The sequence below is a fragment of the Myotis myotis genome, unplaced genomic scaffold (assembly GCF_014108235.1).
Source record: "Myotis myotis isolate mMyoMyo1 unplaced genomic scaffold, mMyoMyo1.p scaffold_m19_p_9, whole genome shotgun sequence".
Classification (NCBI taxonomy): Eukaryota; Metazoa; Chordata; class Mammalia; order Chiroptera; family Vespertilionidae; genus Myotis; species Myotis myotis.
In genome coordinates this window covers 23,237,439-23,256,401 of record NW_023416401.1, presented here as the reverse complement: position 1 = coordinate 23,256,401, position 18,963 = coordinate 23,237,439, and the positions used below count along the sequence as shown (strand labels likewise).

Sequence of the window (18,963 nt, the reverse complement as noted above, 5' to 3'; positions counted from 1 at the left end):
TTAAATGTTCCTCTTCTCAGTCACTAATGAGAGGGAGAGGGAGCCTGAGGGCACTCACCCCCTCAGGGCCGGGCATTGGCTTTGAAAACCCACCCTGAGGAGGAGTGTTCCATGGGCTCTGAGCAGGGGTGGCAGCCTCCCTGCCAGGGCCGTTCTGGCCTCTGGACAAACAGAAAGGCTCCAGCTGGGCGAGCTGGTGGGGATGCCCGGGGGCTCCCAGCAAGCAGCCTCTCGCGGTCCCTGTGCTGGCACATGGTCCCCGTGCCAGCGTGAGCTGTTAAGCCAAGCAGCAGCCGCCGCCACACCGGATCATAACCCCCCAGCCATGGGGACCGCACTTTCCACCTTCTGTTCCACGTGGGCTCAGCACAGCGGACCTTCAGCAACAGCTTGTTCAATGTCACAGTTTCAAAGTCGCCCGCTTGCTTTTGGGAGGCTGGCTCTCCTTTACACAGAGGACCCGTGAGCATGGATAACTGGGCTGTAAGTGTGACCGTGAGCTCCTCCATTGAGCTGGGGCCAGGCTGCCCACTGTCCCCAGCAGTGAGCGAGCAGGTCTGCGCTGGCTTGCCAGGCTGCTGACACGTCTGGGTATCCTTCTCAAACGAGGAATGTTTTGAAGTGGTTTTGGTAAGGCTCTGGCACAAGTCACAGACATTTCAGGACAGATCAGGAAACTCAGGGGCATCAAGACCCCTCTCCCCCTTCCTATGGCTGCATCGGTGCAGAGGCAACCTTACCCTATGCTGTGAGGGGACCAGAGAGATGCTAGGATCCATCATTCTGCATAAGGATGCTACCCTGCACTGTCATTTATAAGACATTCAGAATGGATACAGCGTATGAAACATTGTTATTTTTATTACTACTCCTATTACAGCAAAAGAAAAACTGTCGTGCATGGAGTGTGTATTAAGTTCCAGGTTCAATTCTAAATGCTTTGCAAGCAGCATCTCACCTGACTCCCCCTTTTCCTCTGAATGAAGGTGGCTACTATCATCACCATTTTACAAATAAAAAAGAACAACGACCCATAGATTACATAACTTGGTAAAGTCCTTTGGGGGAACATCTATGGATTCAGTCTCCAGGCAGTGTTAACTGCTGTCAGAGAGGCTCTGACACGGAACCTGTGGGGCTGCTGATGACAAACGAAGTTCTGTTTCTACTCTAATGAATGCCTAAACCTTAAAATGAGCTTTGCTTGTGGGGATAGAGAAAATGCATTCATTTGTTATCATCTGTTTTGTACAAAAACATCTATTTCATTTGTATAAATTACGAACAGAATATTCATAATGAAATAATTCAGAGCTCATGTTCTAGAGGGGGGCATGGGAGCAGGGTCAGTGGGAGGGATGGAGTGGGAGACAGCCCGTGGGTAAGAATGCATGGTCAGATCTGTGTTTAGAATGATGTCCCTAGAGGGGCCTGTTTGGGAAAGGAGGACAGGAGAGGAGGAGGTTGAAGGCTAGGATATGGTGGGTTGCGTTGTGAATGAAAGGAAGGGAAATTCCAAGGCGCAGTCACCGGGTCGCATGCCCAGCATGTGCACCTGTGTGCGGGTAACTGGAGAGAGGGGCTGGTTTCCCAGGGGAATGGATGGGGCTTCATTGAGGGCAGGTCAGAACTCCTGCAGCCTTCTCTCTTAGCACATCCCCAAAGTGCTGGGTGTGCTGTGGGTGGTATCCAAGATGGTTTTCCGTGGTACCCTAATGAACCCTTAAGAATTTAACAATTTTGCGTTTATTTTGATGGCTAATGTTTATTTACAGCAGGTGATTTATGTTTCCCCTTTTTATATGGTTATGATTTCTTTTAGATGCATGTATTTAAGTAACAAAAAGGAGTTTGATTTATAGGAGCATAAATTGTATTCTATGCGGCAAAACCCACGAAGCAGTGGCTGACTGGCTGCGATAGGCTAGAAGAGCTGCTCCCCACTGTTCTACGGGACCCCCACCCCACCTTCCTGACAGTCTCCTCTTGTGTCTTGCTTGTGTGCGCAGACCCAGTGCACGGCCCGCAGAACGTGGAGATTGTGGACATCCGGGCCCGGCAGCTGACCCTGCAGTGGGAGCCCTTTGGCTACGCGGTCACCCGCTGCCACAGCTACAACCTCACGGTGCAGTACCAGTACGTGTTCAACCAGCAGCAGTACGAGGCTGAGGAGGTCATCCAGACCTCCTCCCACTACACCCTGCGGGGTCTGCGGCCCTTCATGACCATCCGGCTGCGGCTCCTGCTGTCCAACCCCGAGGGCCGGATGGAGAGCGAGGAGCTGGTGGTGCAGACAGAGGAGGATGGTGAGTCAGGGAAGCACCCTTACTTGGGAGTGGGGGATGTTGGACCTGCTACAGGGCCATGCCTGTCAGTTCTGAGGTGTTTATTCTTCCTACTTCTGTAATCTCCCCTCTGCATCTGCTCTTTTCCAAGGTCTTCAGTGCAGACTATGCATTGCACAACTCCAGGGGGCGCTGTTCCCATAGAACTTGACGTTGTACACAGCTCACCTTCATGACAAACCCTTCCTGACTCCCTGGAAATTGTTCCTTGCAGCCATTCTCCTTGCAACCCCTGCAGACTGTACTTGTAGGTAAAAGCAGCAGTGGGGACTCAGCCTCTGTCACCTTGACCCCGCCTTCCTGCTTGCAATGAACCTCAACCTTTTGTGGGTCCAGCTCTCCCTGGATCGGCTTCTCCAGGTGATCTGAGTGTTCTGCTTCTGTAAACCTGTTCCCTTCAGCCTCCAACACGGGCTTCTGCCTGCAGCCAGGAGCTGTGGCCCTGAGCTTGGCCCCTGATAAAGCCTCCAGACCTTTCCCCAGACCTGGCTCCATTGTTTCACAAATGCGCAGCCCCTCCCCCAGCAGGTAGAATAATGCCGCATCTGAGAAGGTGGACTCTTGTTAAGCAACACATAGGACACGTTGGTTAACCTCTCAGGGCCTAGGTTTCTGCATCTATAACATGGAGATAAAAATATCTCCAGTGCCTTCTAGGTTGTGCTCATAAAAAGGGATGGTATATAAAGAATTCAAATAATGCCCAGCAGATTGTATGTTTTCAATAAATGCCGCTGTCACATTTGCACTAAATCACAGGGAAAAAATATTTATTGGCAAAGGACCTTCTAGCACAGCAACCCGGAAACCAAACATCTGCCCTAGGAAAGCTCCCCAGAGTTCTAGACAACGACCTCAGCTGGTGTAGAAAAGGTTACCCAGATGCTCAAGGAATGGCAGTGTGGCCAGTGCCTGACCTGAGAAGCAGAGGCAGGGCAAGGATGGATTAGTAACTCGTGGCCATAGGTTGCTAGACAGGGAGGAGCCAGTGTTGAACGAAACCCAGCATGAATATTCAAGACTCAGAAGATGAATGGTAGGGCTTGATCCAGAAGCAGCTCAGGATGTTTGGTTTTTGTCCAGATGCTCTGCCCACTTTGGGCTGCTTTTGGAGGGCTACCTGCATATGCAGCAGCAATTCCCAAGTCCCTTCTTTAAGCCCTGCTCCAACCTCTCCTTTTCTCCTCCTTGTCACCCGGGAAAAAAATTCACAAAGCCTTTATCAAAACAACGTGAGTACAGCAGTGCTTTGAAATTAAATTTTAATTAAGCAGCATTAATAAAACATTAATTCCTACTCTGCAGAGATGTGTGGACATCGTCATATTAAAAACACCAGCACATGAGACACCAGTCCTTAGTCTTATTGCTGTTCCTGTGGTCCCGCCTCGGGAGCCACTGGGCTGAAGGAAGGTCTCAGAGAGCACAGGACCCTCTGTCCACCAGGATTAGGTTCCATCCCCTGAAGAGGGGCTCCCGTGGGACTCATTCATCTCAGGACAGGCCGAGGCTGGAGCCAGGCTCCAGTCCATGACCCCCCTCAGGAAGCCAAGGAGCAGCCTCTCGCGTTGAGCTGACTGGACGCATGCTGCTTTTGTCCCTGCGACAAAATTGTCTTCTGGGCAATTTGCGGGTCTGTCATTTCAGCTGAGGGCCTGCAAAGTAATCCACCGCTGGTGAGAGAAGCTCATGGCCTCGGAGCCCTGCTGCTTCATCTTAGATAGGAGACTAAACAGGCTTTTTATTTTTCCCTTTTCCACAAAAATCTCAGCCAAAACCACAGCTCACTTATTTGGTGGTTCCTTCTCCATCTTTCATCAGCCCACAGCCAAGTGTGTTGAAAGATGAAGACGATGTTGGTGGTGGTCTTTGCGGCTGCCATTAACTGAGACCTACCCTGCTCTGGGCTCTCAGGGGCATGTTATATACAACGACTCACACCCAGGATTTCATTTGAAATGTTTCAAAGCTATAGAAAAATTGAAGTAATCAAACAAAGACCCCTAAACCCTTCACCTAGATTCAACATTTGTGAACACTTTGCATAAATATGTATGATACGTATGATAGGGAAATCTTTACAAAAATGCATGTGATATTTTTTTACTGTTTAAAAAGAAATGGCAGAAATCATGACACGTGACCTCTGAACTCTTCGGCATAGGTGACCTAAGGATAAGGTCATTCTTCTACATGTCCACAACATCGAAGAGCATCTAAGAAATTTAGCATTAGTTTAAAGATAATCAAATAGACAGCTCCAGTAAGTTAAACCTGACTTTATGTGACAAACCAGCATATGAGATATTTTTTGGCAAAAATGCCACCTGGGTTGGTGGTGTGTACTCTCACTGTGCCATGTGTCAGGGGGCCCCCCTACCAGTCGCTTAGGTAAGATGGGGACCACCAGTCCCGCCACTGTAAATGCACTCCCCCTTCCCCTTGTAAATCAGCTAATCTGTGCAGTGATATTTGAGGTTCTGTGACTGTCCCATCCCTCTAGAACTTTTCAGCCAGTGATTTTAGCACACCTTCACAATCCTGCCCTGAACCATTTATTGCACTGGTATTTACAAAAGGGTGAGTTTTGAATGTTTCCCTCTACATTTATTAATTAACATTCATATTTATAGAGAGCTCTTCTCTCCTCATCCCCTTCCCCATAGTTAGTATCCCTATTGACTCATAGGTCATTTTTTGACCCAATGTATTAAAATCCAGTACTATTTATAATTCTTTTCAGTGCTCAGATGGTCTCATGTATGGGTAGTGGGAGTCCCTTCGAGTTGGCTCCTGGGTCCTTCTGACATGTTCTCTTTAGTCTTCCTTGCTGCTGGCACAAAATATTCTAAACTGTGCTCATAATGTCTCGGCCCCAGGCCTGAAGTCAGCCACTCCTCTCAGGATTCCTGGGTGCTTTCAGTGCTACCTTTGCACTAAAATATACAACTTGGGTGTGCTCTGCTCGGTGGGGTGTCTTTGCCTCTAGTCTCTTCCAGTAAGTAGAGCTGGGGGGTATCATTTATCATTTTAAATCAAGAGCTCATACTGACTCAAATCCAGCCCCTCAGGAGTCTTCTGCACTTGCCCTCATTCCACTCATATATCTCCCTTTTCCCACAGTGAGAACCCTGTTTCCCAAAACCCACAGATTTTTTTTTCATTTGCTCCATCCTACTATAAATGAAATAGTTTCACAATTACAATACCAATCCTTCTAACAAACTAAGTGAGGTTAAAGATTTTCTTTTCAGTGTTTCTCTCCTTAGGCAGTCAAAACATAGTGCTCAAGGTTCCGTCTTCTCTCTACATGGTTATATTATCAATTTGATACTCAGGTTTGTTTGTGTCAATTTTGAGGCTTGCTTTCCCTCTCATCCTTTTTATTTAGTGTCATTATTTTTAATATCAAAACAGGCACATCGTTCAAAAGTCAAACTGTATAAAAAGGTGCACTCAGAGTATTGCCACCAATTCTACCTTTTCCCCCACTGTTTCTATCTACACCTGAAAGGTAACCATTTTTAAAAATATATATTTTGTATTGATTTCATAGAGGGAGAGAGAGATAGAAACATCAATGATGAGAGAGCATCATTGATCAGACGCCTCCTGCACACCCCCTACTGAGGATCAAGCCTGTAACCCAGGCATGTGCCCTGACCAGTCATCGAACCATGACCTCCTGGTTCATAGGTGGATGCTCAATCACTGAGCCACACCGGCCGAGCTGAAAGGGAACCATTTTTATTCATTTTGGGAATATCTCTCCTATAGTTTATCTTGCAAAAAAAAGGACAAACGATTTTTCCTTCTCTTATTTTTTATATAAAAGATAGCATAATAGGTGTACTCTGCATCTTCTGGTTTTGTTTACTTTAATACATCCCGGAAATCACTCCGTGTCGCTTTGTGGACTGTGTCACTCCTTTGTGGGGCCTCAGCATGTGGCTGTGCCATGGTGTATTCACGCAGGATCCTATGGACACGTAGGTTGTTCCCATCATTTGTTATGACAAATAGAACTGTAGCAAATAGCCTTGTGCACATGTTGCATGGTATTTGTGGAGATGTATTTTCAGGGGAAATTCTTAAAAGTGGGATCACTGGCACCAAAGGGTAAAGGCATATGCAGTTTGTTAGATGTTGACATATTCTTCTTTAGATGTATCATTCCACACTTTCACCAGTAACACAGATTCATTAAATCTTACCCCCAAATTGTGAACAAGGAAACAACATTGTTTTTCTTATTTTACAATAAAGAAATTTAGGCTCCCATATAATTTATAATAATTATAAAAAATTTAATTGATTCTGATTAATAATATAGTATATAATATGTAACCATAATTGATATATAAAATGATGAGTCACATATACTCCATATCTTATTTCATTTAGTATACTAAATGTACTTTAATTGTAGGGAAGACTTACATATCTCAGGAATGAGCACCTGTATTTGATATGCGTTTCCAACAGGCCTGTTCACCATGCTTCTCAGGGCACCAGAAGCCAGAATGAGGCTACATGTTGCTAGGGATAGGTGTAGATATGGGAGCATGGTGAAGCCCCTGAAGTCTGGAGAAGAAAAAAGTGAGAAGTATAAAAGGCAGTGACAGCCAGACGATAGGTAATGCAGCTCAGAGTCATTTAGTCCAAAAGGAAGAAGCTATGCACATGTTAGTATGACCTGAAGGCATCCCTCACTTAGAGCTCAGTACATTTTTGGTGTTTATACAGATGACCTTGAGATATTATAAAGGGTAAGGAGAAATGTAGTTATGGTGTCCAAATGCTAACCGTGAGCTAGGCATTTTGCCGATAGGCTTCATTCGTGCAATTGCCAAACGCTGTGACGTAGGTGCTGTTGACACAGATGTGTGGAAGAGAAACCTGAGGCTCAGAGAGTGTCAGGAACCTGCCCACGGTTACCAAGTATCAAATGGAAGGGCCCAGAAATATACCCACACATCTTGGTCCTGATAATCCCCCTGACTATCTAATGTACAGTCTTATACTTGGTTAAAACCTCCCTAACATTCTCTCTGCTTTATCTGTGTGTGTGCATATAGATGTTTAGTTTTTGCCTGACACATAGTAGGTGTTCATTAACTATTTGTTGAGTGAATATATGAACATCAGAACTTATGCCTCTTTCATGATAGCACAGGGCCCTGTTTATATACACTGTTTAAGAAGGGGAGGCTACATACAATATCCATATCACCTTGCTAGAGCTGATCATTAGCCTTTCTTCCTGCCTCTGAGCTTCATGATATCACATCTGTTGCTTGAAATTAGCTATGGTAGGGATATTTCCACCATGTAAGTCCGCAAACATATTGGTGTTTTGTTTTACCCAGAGAGCTTATTGTGAGACATTCACTGACTCACCACTGTCTAGTTCCATTAAAAAAATATATTTGACATCTTAAGATGTAAACATATATCCAGAAAAAATATTTTTCCTCCCACAAAGCTGGAAAACACAAGTAGATTGAACTTGTCTCAATCTGTCTTATCTCCAGAAGGCTCACTAGCAATCTTATTAATGGTGGCCTATGAACCATTTTCAAATCATTCTGATTTTTCTTGAGTTAGTTCTGGTTCTCTTTATAATAAACCATCCAAGTAACAAACATGCCACCTGTAATAAGAGGGGGGGAAATCACCTAGACAGATAAGCAGGAAGGGAAACCTTTGTTGACTGTGAAGGACTTTGTGCTTTTACATAAGCTGGTTTGTTACTTCCCACAACTACCCTCAAGGTCACCATCATTAGCCCCACTTTTCAGAAATGAAAATGGAGGAGAAGAAAGAAGAGAAGAGAGGAGGAACTTCCCTTGATCCTCCTCTGTCTTTCTTTATGTTGAAATGAAAATTTCCCTTAAATTACCACCTGACTTTTAGGTGCAAGAAAACATCTGGTTTAATTGCAGTAAATTTCCATGAACCCACTGACAAGAAGCACAGTTAAAATTAGCAATTTTAGTGTGCCTTTTTTTTAAGAGAATGAAATTATAAAGTAATTAACCTTTGTTGTAGAACTGTGTCAAAAGGATGGAAAGTTCCATGCTGTTAGAAGAAGAAAGGAAATTGTGGAACGGGAATATGTGGATTCATTAAAAAAGTATACAGGAAAAAAAAGGGGAATACAACACAGAATTAGAAGATAAGGCAAAGAAGGAATTTCCCTCCAAGAAGCCTTTTTTTTTTCCCTTACAATGAGAGAGAGGAAGAAGAAAAAGACCCAGTTGAAGCAAAAGAGAATGAATCTGCTTCACCGTAAAGGACATCCTGACCTATAGAGGGTGTGATGTGGCAAAGAAGCCTGGGGCTGGGGCTGGGACTTCCTGACTTTGCCCCTCACAAGTGGTGTGGCTGCCTCGCAGCCTTTCTGAACCCACATGTCACCAGGCGATGGGAGAAAGGGGTGATTCAGAAAATACTTTGGTGACAGAAGGACCTGCTCTATATCCAGGTTCCAGTCACTACTTTGCTATGCAGCCTTGGTTAAATTAGTTGCTGCTACACACTTTAGTGCCCCCATCTGTGACTTGGGGGTGATAATACCACCAACCACTTTAAGGCGTACTGCCTGAAAGTCTGTATGTGAAGCACTTAATGCACTCCCTGTGTTAAGTGGTGTGTGGTCAATATCAGACAATGGCAAGACGGCTTTTTAATCACAGATATATAACTAGGGAAAACCAAACCAGGGATCATCACAAAATTTCTATTCGTCGTGGGCAAAGAACCATTTTAAAATAACCTATCATACCTCTGTAATTTCGATTTCAAGTATCTCACCCTGACCATAGAAATGAATGGGTGTAGCAGGGTTCCAATAAAATTTTATTTACTGAACAGCTAGCTGGTTGCCTATGGCTCCCGGCATAGTCTGCTAACCATCGATCCACACTCCTTCCTTCTAATTATTTCCTCCAGTCTCTGGGCTTTAAAATCCACCTACCTGCTAAATATTTCCTCCATTGTTATTTCCAGGCTAGACCTCTCCCCTGCCCCTGAGAATCGTTTATTTAACTGCCTGTACAACCTAACCACCTGGGCTGCTAATAGTACTCTGGAATTAGACACGTCCAAAGCTAACCTCCTGATCATCCCTCAGCCACCAAAAAACTCACTCTTCCCCCAGTCTTCTCCATTTTAGTGAATGACCACTCCATTTTATTAGTGGCTTGAGTCAAAAACCTTGATTCCTCGCTTCTATCACATCCATGGCCCTGGCTCTCACAACTCCAGAGAACACCATTCTGTATTCACTCTGATTGGTGCCCCCTTGCTGTGTGGAAGGCAGCAGCCCTGATCACTCCTCACACCCCACCCACCAGTACTTTCTCCTGACTCAGCCTTCAATATAGCAAGACTTTGACCATTTCTTATAGCCTCTACAGCTAGCTCTTTGGTTCCAGCCACTGTGATTTCCAACCTGGATTGTTGTCATGGTCTCCTAAATGGTCTTTTACTTCAGGCCCTGGCCCCTGTATTCTTCTCAGCACAGCAGCTCAAATGACCTTGTTAAACCATGAGGCAAATCACATCACCACCCCTAGCAAGACACCAGTGTAACCTTGATATCTAACCCAGACAAACTTATTATGAGAAAAAGAGCAATGAGCTTCAAATGCCCCAAACAAAACATTAACAACCAATCCGGCACTGTTTACAACTAGGAAAAGATTGGTTTGTTTCAGGAAATCAATATTGGTTCAACATTAATTAGTCCATTAATGTAATTCACTGCATTAACAAACTAAGAGAGGGGCAAAAGTATATAATTACTGAAATAGATACAGAGAAAGCATCAGTTAAAGCTGATAGAGGGTAATAACTAAAAGAAACCTACAAACACCATACTTGAGGATGAAAAACAAAATCATTTTCATTAACATTGGAAAACATGCATGTTATTATCACTAAATATTGTATTGGTGGCTCTGGTTGGAGACAAGAAAATTAAACAAAAAGTAAAAGACTAGAAAAAGAAGAAACTATTATTAACCACAGATGCCCTGATTATTTATATAGATAACCCAAAGAAATTTGCACACAAATTATTAGAATTAACAAGAGACTAAAACATGTTTGACAAAGAAGTCACCATTAAAAAAGTCACCTGTATTTCCATTTAACTAACAAATATGTGGTATTTTTAAAGATGCTATTTACAATAGCAATAAAATATATGGTATTTAGAAATAAACCTAATGAAAGCTTTTAATATGCATAGTATATATAAATGCAGAAAACACTGAAAGATATTAAAGAAAGACCTAAATAAAAGGTATACCATGTTTATGGGCAGGAAAACCCAATATTCCAAATACGTATAATATATATAAAAAAATTATCTCTCAAATTGATGGTTAATTTATGCTAATGCAATACAGAAATCAGATACTTTTTGGTAATTTACAAGCTCATTTTAGAATGTATATGCAAGAAGAAAAGGCAAGAATAGCTAAGATAGTCCTGAACAAAAAGTACAAAGTTACAGGTATTGCTCTACCAGATATTAAGACTTACAAATCTTTCCTAATAAGAAGATATGGTTTCAACACAAGGGTAGTTAACAGATTCCAGAACAATTGAACAAAATAGAGGGAGCCTAGAAATAAACACACACATATATGGGAATGTGAGGAAAGGTAAAGGTAGCATGTCTGGCCACTTGAGTAAATAAATTATTTTTGTTAAGTGGCCCTAGGATAAAGATGAAGAATTCAAATTGGATCCTACCTCACACCATACATGAAAACACCATTGCAGGTGGGTTTGGTGACATTTTATAAAGTGCATAACTTTAACACTGAAGAAAATTTAAGAAAACATTCTTGTGATCTCAGCATAGAGAAAATATTTTTATGTAAGACTTTTGTTTAGGTTTATTGTTTTTGTTTGCGTTTATCTGGCCCTGAGATATGGATTCAAATGCAAGTAGTATAAGAGTTGGCTTAGGGCACACTGGTAAGGAAGAAAGAAATTGAATCTGACAAGAGAAATAAACCAATACAAGGTGTGTTATCCTATCTAATAAAAGAGAAACATGGTAATTAGCATACGACCGCTACCCTTCCCATTGTCTAATCAGGGCGATATGCAAATTAACTGCCAGCCAAGATGGCAGCCGGCAGCCAGGCAGCTGGAAGCGAACATGAGGCTTGCTTGCTTCAGTGACGGAGGATTCCAACGTTCCCCGCCTGCCTTGCCGGCCCCTGAGCCTGCAGTTTGAACACTGTAACAAATATAGAAGCTAAACAAAACCCCAGAAACCAGCTTTCAGCGAGCCGGGATCTCAGAGCTGGAGTTGATACAGAGTTTCGATTATAGAACCTAAACAAACCAGATACCTACTTTCAGCAGCTGAGGCCTCAGAGCTGGAGCCAAGCCTCAGAGCTAAAGCTGGCCCAGAATAAAAAAAAAAAAAGAAAAGAATAAAGGAGCAGTTGGGAGCTTCAGTCCCAGCCTGAAAACAGCCCTCAGCCCCTCACCCAGACTGTCCAGGCACCCCAGTGGGGACCCCCACCCTGAAGGGTGTGTGACCAGCTGCAAACAGCCATCATCCCCTCATCCAAGCTGGCCAGGCACCCCAGTGGGGACCCCCACCCTGATCCAGGACACCCTTCAGGGAAAACCAGCCAGCCCCCACCCATGCACCAGGCCTCTATTCTATATAGTAAAAGGGTAATATGCCTCCCAGTACCGGGATCAGCGGAGCCGCGAGGCCTCCCGGCACCGGGATCAGCATGACAGGGGGCAGCGCCCAAACCCCCTGATCGCCCTGCGGCTCTGTGTGTGACAGGGGGCGGGGCCACAACTTCCCTATCCACCCTGCTCTGTTCCTGACAGGGGAAAGCGTGCCAACACCCTGATCGGCACTGCTCTGTGCCTGATAGGGGGGAGCTCCCCAACCCCCTGATGGGCCCTGCTCTGTGCGTGACAGGGGGGAGCTCCCCAACCCCCTGATCGGCCCTGCTCTGTGCGTGACAGGGTAAGGAGCCCCAACTCCCCTGATGGGCCCTGCTCTGTGTGTGACAGGGGGCAGCACCCCAACCCCTGGATTGGCCCTGCTCTGTGCATGACGGGGTGGCGCCGCAACCTCCCCATTGACCCTGCCTTGAGTGTGACAGGGGGCGGTGCCCCAACCCCCCAATCGGCCCTACCCTGAGCGTGACTGAGGGTGGCATCGCAACCTCCCGATCTGCCCTGCTCTGTGCATGACAGGGGGCGGCGCCCCAACTCCCCAATCGGCCCTGCTCTGAGCCCGACCAGGGGCTGCACCTAGGGATTGGGCCTGCCCTCTGCCACCCGGGAGCGGGCCTAAGCCAGCAGGTTGTTATCTCCCGAGGGGTCCCAGACTGCAAGAGGGCACAGGCCAGGCTGAGGGACCCCCCTTCCCCCCGAGTGCACAAATTTTTGTGCACCGGCCCTCTAGTCCTATTTAATAAAAGAGAAACATGGTAATTAGCCGTACGTCCGCTACCCTTCCCATTGGCTAATCAGGGCGATATGCAAATTAACTGCCAGCCAAGATGGCAGTTAACCGCCAACAAAGAAGGTGGCTAATTTGCATACATAGGCACAGTGCTGGGAGGCAAACGGGAAGGACGGAAGAAGTTGCCTGCTGCTGATGGTGATTGGAAACCCAGGCAGCAGGCAAGATCCAGCCCGGCCCCCCAGGCGTGATCGGAGAAGCAGGTCCTTTGCCCAGCCCCCCCAGGCATGATCGGAGAAGCGGGGGCCTTTACTCAGCCCCCTAGCCGTGATTGGAGAGGCAGAGCCTTTGCCTGGCCCCACATGCATTATGGTAGAAGCAGGGCCTTTGCCCGGCCCCCCAGGACTTATCAGAGAAGCGGGGCCTTTGCCCAGCCCCCCAGTTGTGATCAGAGAATCCGGGGGCTTTGCCCGGCCCCCCATGCATAATGGGAGAAGTGGGGGCCTTTGCAAAGCCCCCCAGGCGTGATTGGAAACCTGGGAGCTTTGCCCGGCCCCCCAGGCGTGATCGGAGAATGGGGGGAATTTGCCCGCCCCCCCCAGGTGTGATCCGAGAATGTGGGGGCTTCGCCTGGCCCCCCAGGAGTAATGGGAAAAGCGGGGGCCTTTGCCCCACCCCCGAGGCGTGATTGGGAAACCGAGGAGCTTTGCCTGGCTCCCCAGGTGTGATGTGAGAAGTGGGGGTCTTTGCCTGGCCCCCCAGGCATGATCGGAGAAGCAGGGGCCTTTCCCGGCCCCAAGCTGTGATCGGAGGGGCAGAGCCTTTGCCCAGCCCCACAGGCATGATCATAGAAGCGGGGGTCTTTGCCCGGCTCCCCAGCCGGGATTGGAGAAGCGTGGGGCTTTGCCGTCCCCCAGGTGTGATTGGAGAACCCCGGGGATTTGCTCGGCCCCCCAGTCATAATCGGAGAAGCAGGGGCCTTTGCCCCACCTACCAGGCGTGATTGGGAAACTGGGATGCTTTGCCTGGCTCCCCAGGTGTGATGTGAGAAGCGGGGGTCTTTGCCCGGCCCCACAGCTGTGATCGGAGAAGCTAGGGGCTTTGCTCGGCCCCCCAGGCATGATCGGAGAAGCGGGGGGCTTTGCCTGGTCCCCCAGGCGGGATTGGAGAAGCGGGGGCCTTTGCCCGGCCCCCCATCGGAGAAGCGTGGGCCTTTGCCCCGCCCCCCAGCTGTGATCGGACAAGCCGGTCGAGGCAGGGAAGAGACGGCACTGACACCTAAGTAGATCGCAAGCACCTTTCAAACTGCACGGGTAAAACCCCATGAGAACCTTTCAAACTGTGTGGGTAAAAACTCCTGAGACCGAGTCCTGGTTGCCACGTAGATCAGAGCACCTTTCAAACTGCAAACCCCATGAGAACAGGTCCTGACCACCAGGTAGATCGGGAGCACCTTTCAAAGGCAAACCCCATGAGACCGGGTCCTGGCCTCCACGGAGATCACAAGCACCTTGCATACTGCTCGGGTAAAACCCCATGAGACCAGGTCCTGACCGCCCATGCAGATCGAACTGCAAACCCCCTGAGACCGGGCCCTAGCCACTACGTAGATCACCTTTCAAATGCAAACCCCATGAGACCGGGTCCTGGCCTCCATGGAGATCGCGAGCACCTTGCATACTGCTCGGGTAAAACCCCATGAGACCAGGTCCTGACCGCCCATGTAGATCGAACTGAAAACCCCCTGAGACCGGGTCCTAGCCACTACGTAGATCGTGAGCACCTTTCAAACTGCAAACCCCATGAGACTGGATTCTGGCCGCCACGTAGATCTCGAACACCTTTCAAACTACGTGGGTAAAACCCATGAGACTGGGTCCTGGCCTCTATGCATGCTGCCACATAGATCTTGGGGGGCCAGCAGCCGCCTCTTCCCTGCCTCCCCTCTCCTGTCCCCCACCGGTGATCAGAGAAGTACCTATATATTTTTTCAAAGTACCTGTATTTTTTAATAATTTATTGACAATGTAAAAGAATTTTACATTATGATCCAAGGGTGGTGGGGTGAGGAGAAGGAGCAGCAGAAAAATCCAACAAACTAAAAGGGAAACAGAAATGCATGGTGGAAGGGATTTGAAGGGTGGGTAGGGGCATTGGCCAACTCTGATGCAATTGGTTTGTTACTGAGTACTATTCATGGGAAGACAGCATTCTGACTCCTTCTCTATACAGCATATTGGGAGTAAATATCATGCATCCAAGTGGAAATATGATTAGGGGTTGGAAGACAGACAGGGAAAGAAGAAGTCATAAATAGACACTGCGAGAGTTACTGGCTTGATGGCTGCAAATACTGAGTCTCCAATAGTGATAGAATAAAAAAGTGGGGGATATCTCTGGAAGATTCAAGAGATAGGGGGCAACTCTTCTATGGTTTTGACTTGCCCAGCAGATTTCCACATACACACATGTACACACCTATGTTTGCATGCACACACATATACACATAACTGACTGCCCTCCCTGGAAGCACAGAAGAAGAAGAAGCCACCCACCTTTGGTCCTAGCGCCAGCACCTGCGGCTGGCTGCAGCCCAGGAGACGGACAAGCCACCCGCCTGAGGTCCCAGGCTGCAGCCACCTGGAGAAGCTGCCAGCCCTGTGGTCCAGAGCACCAGTTCCTGTGGCCAGGGAAATAGGTTCCCTCTTCTCCTACTGTAGTCATTACTTCAATATCCCCCTTCTGAATTTCTCTCCTGTGCTGCAACCCAACTCCACTTTTCATTGGAAGGATATGGAACAGAGAGAGCAGTGTTAAAAGCTTACATTTTTAAGCCGGTAAGGTTGGTACTTAAACATATAAATGGAAAACTAGAGTCCTCCTTAAGGTCACAAAGGCTACAAAGGACAGGGACAGCGCATGACCTATTATATCCAGCAATCCATATGGGGACTGAAAACTTTGCAATGATGATAATTACTGAAGATATGAATCAACTAAAATAGTTGACAGGGACAATTCTTCCATCTTTGAAAATATCTACATCAAATCTGTTTAAATAGATTTTCATCTGCATAATATAACACATTCTGACAAGACCACCACCACCACCAATGTGGTCAGTGTTGTGCCGATAAATGTTTAATAACTGAGGGACACCCCCCCTCCCCGAGTGCACAAATTTTTGTGCACCAGGCTACTAGTCCTATATAATAAAAGGCTAATATGCAAATTGACCGAACAGTGGAATGACTGGTCGCTATGATGCACACTGACCACCAGGGGCCAGACACTCAATGCAGGAGTTGCCCCCTAGTGGTAAGTGCGATCCCATAGGGGGAGCGCCGCTCAGTAAGAAGCCAGACCCCCAGCTGGCAAGCACAGTGGCGGTGGTGGGAGTCTCTCCCACCTAAGCTGTCCCCCAAGGGCTCCTGGATTGCAAGAGGCACAGGCCAGGCTGAGGGACCCCTGAATTTTGTGCATGAATTTTGTGCACTGGGCCTCTAGTCAAGAAAATAACTGGGTGAATAACTGGGGTTTAGAGCAGTGACATTCTGTGATCCAGGGACCAGCAGTGACAGTGAACTCTTCCTGGTTTGTGACAAGACAATTGCATAAATAGAGGTTAAGCTTTTAAAAAGAAGGCGCTTGCATTTTCTGTGTTTTTAATTTCACTTTTACTATTTAATTTTACTTTCCTATTAATTGTGTGTGTGTGTATTTTATAATAGTATCACTCCATAGTGGGTTGTAAACAATAGAAATGATAATAATAAGCAGCACTGGGGTTTCAGTATTGAGTAGTTTAGGAAATACTAATAGGACATGTCTCAGAATTAACCCAATGGAGTTGTTAGAACACTGGGACAGTTAACCATCAGCTTCCTGTCTTTCATTGGTTGAAGGATGTTTTGGGGGCATTAATTCTCTGGCACTTATTGCTTGCCCTATGTCCGTGGTCAGCAAACTGCAGCTTGCAAGCCACATGTGGCTCTTTGGCCCCTTGAGTGTGGCTCTTCCTGAGCCTTAGGAGCACCCTAATTAAGTTAATAACAATGTACCTACCTATATAGTTTAAGTTTAAAAAATTTGGCTCTCAAAAGAAATTTCAAATGTTGTACTGTTGATCTTTGGCTCTATTGACTAATGAGTTTGCCGACCACTGCCCTATATGGAGACCAAGTTTGCTTCCACAGCCTTCAGGAAGGGAGCCAGGGTTTCATAGTAAGCGTAGCTAGCATGTGGGTGGGTTACCAACAGCATGTGCTATTAAGTCTGTCTCCCCCACCCCTCCAGCTTTTTTGAGGTATAGTTGATACATAGAATTGTATATATTTAATATATATAACATGATGATTTAATATACACTGTGAAGTAATTACCACAATCTAATTACTAAGTCTATCTTTCTCTATCTTTATCCAAAGGTAACATAATGAGAAAGGGAAGACACAAACCAAGAGAAGATTTTTATAACACACACTAGAGGCCCGGTGCATAAAATTTGTGCATGGTGGGGGAGGATCCCCCTAGCCTGCACCCTCTCCAATCCAGGACCCCTCGGGGGATGTCCGACTGCCGGTTTAGGACTGCCGGCAGTCGGACATCCCTCTCACAAACCTGCACCTCTAGCTCCTAACTGCTCACCTGCCTGCCTGCCTGATTACCCCTAACCGCCTCTGCCTGCTGGCCTGATCGCCCCTCAGTGCCCCCCCACCCCCCGCCTGCCTGATCGCCCAACTGCCCCCCCGGCCTGGTTGCCCTCAAATGCTCCCCCCGCCCCCCGCCATCCTGGTAGCCCCATGCAGCCTGCTGCTCGGTCGTTTGGTCGCCCCTCACTAACCCCTCTGCCAGGCTGGTCGCCCCACGCAGCCTGCTGCTTGGTCATTTGGTCGCCCCTCACTAAACCCCCTGCCAGCCTAGTCGCCCCAAACAGCCTGTTCGGTCGTCCGTTTGGTTGCGATGGTCGCTTAGCTTTTATATAGATAGATAGCCAATGAAAGGATCAGTCAAGAATATGCAAAGAACCTCAAACTATAAAAAAGAGACTGTAAAGATTAATAGACAGAAACCTCATTTAAGTTGGAGTTGGGAGGGTCTCTGGGGGAAGCTCTCACACTACATCAATGGTGGATCCCGACAGGAAGAATTCTTTGTTTATAATGGCTCTCCCAACTTCCTCTTCTCTATGAGTTTCCTCTCCTTTGTTTCTCAGGACTTGCATGTGGTTCACCATTAGACCATGTATCCTGAATATCAATTCTTCATTGTGTCCAAGTAAATCCATTTTCCTGGAGAAATATCTGACCTCTGTCTGTTTGTTTAGGGTCAACAGATTCCAGATAAATTGCAGTGTTAGATTAACAAAGAAAAAGATAGGAATAAATCATGAAATAAATAGGAGAAAATACAGATGACTATTGATATGATCTGGGGTGAGAAAGAGAATTTGCTTTAATCTGGAATGAAGGAGTGGATAGAAAGCAAGAGGCCTTCCTTGTGATACAGCTTGATGTTCACAGTCACACACTCTATCAGATAGATCCTTCTTCTTCTTTTTTTTTTTTAATCCTCACTCAAAGATATTTTTTCATTGATTTTTAAAGAGAGTGGAAAAGAGTGGGAAAGACAGAGAGAAATATCGATGTGGTAGAAACACATCAATTGGTTGTCTCCTGCACAACTTAGACTAGGGCCCAGGCCAGGGAGGAGCCTGCAACAAAGGTACATGCCCTTGACCAAAATCAAACCTGGAACCCTTCTGTCAGCAGGCTGACGCTCTATCCATTGTGCCAAACCGGCTAGAGCTAGACTCTTCTTAATGAGTAGACTGCATCTCTCTGTTCATCTCACTTTCTACCTTTTCAAACTTCTCCAAATTCTTCAAGGATCTCCTCTTTTCACTATACTTTTGGTTGATGGTTTCACCTTCTCTTTTCAAGAAAATGGGGCCAATTGAACACTTCAATTCGCCCTCCTCTAAGCGGCTGCATAGTCTCTTTCTCTTCTCTTACCTCACCGAGGGAAGGGTGCTTTCTTTCCACCCACCCTGCTTCTGCCTTTTCCGGACCCACCAATGTCAGTTATTTCCTCTCTCTTTCCCACCCTTCCACCTCTTACTTCCATTCTGGATTTTTTCTGGTTGCCCTTAATTAT

At 46.6% G+C, this 18,963-nt stretch overlaps 1 protein-coding gene across 1 annotated transcript in view; it reads left to right on the top strand.

Moving 5' to 3' along the window:
* The window catches only part of PTPRT (protein tyrosine phosphatase receptor type T), a 682,122-nt gene that overhangs the window by 333,651 nt on the left and 329,508 nt on the right, over positions 1-18,963 (top strand). The window contains exon 7 of the mRNA XM_036323307.1: positions 2,010-2,306. Coding sequence (XP_036179200.1) covers positions 2,010-2,306 — 297 coding nt within the window. The remainder of the gene's footprint in view (positions 1-2,009; positions 2,307-18,963) is intronic.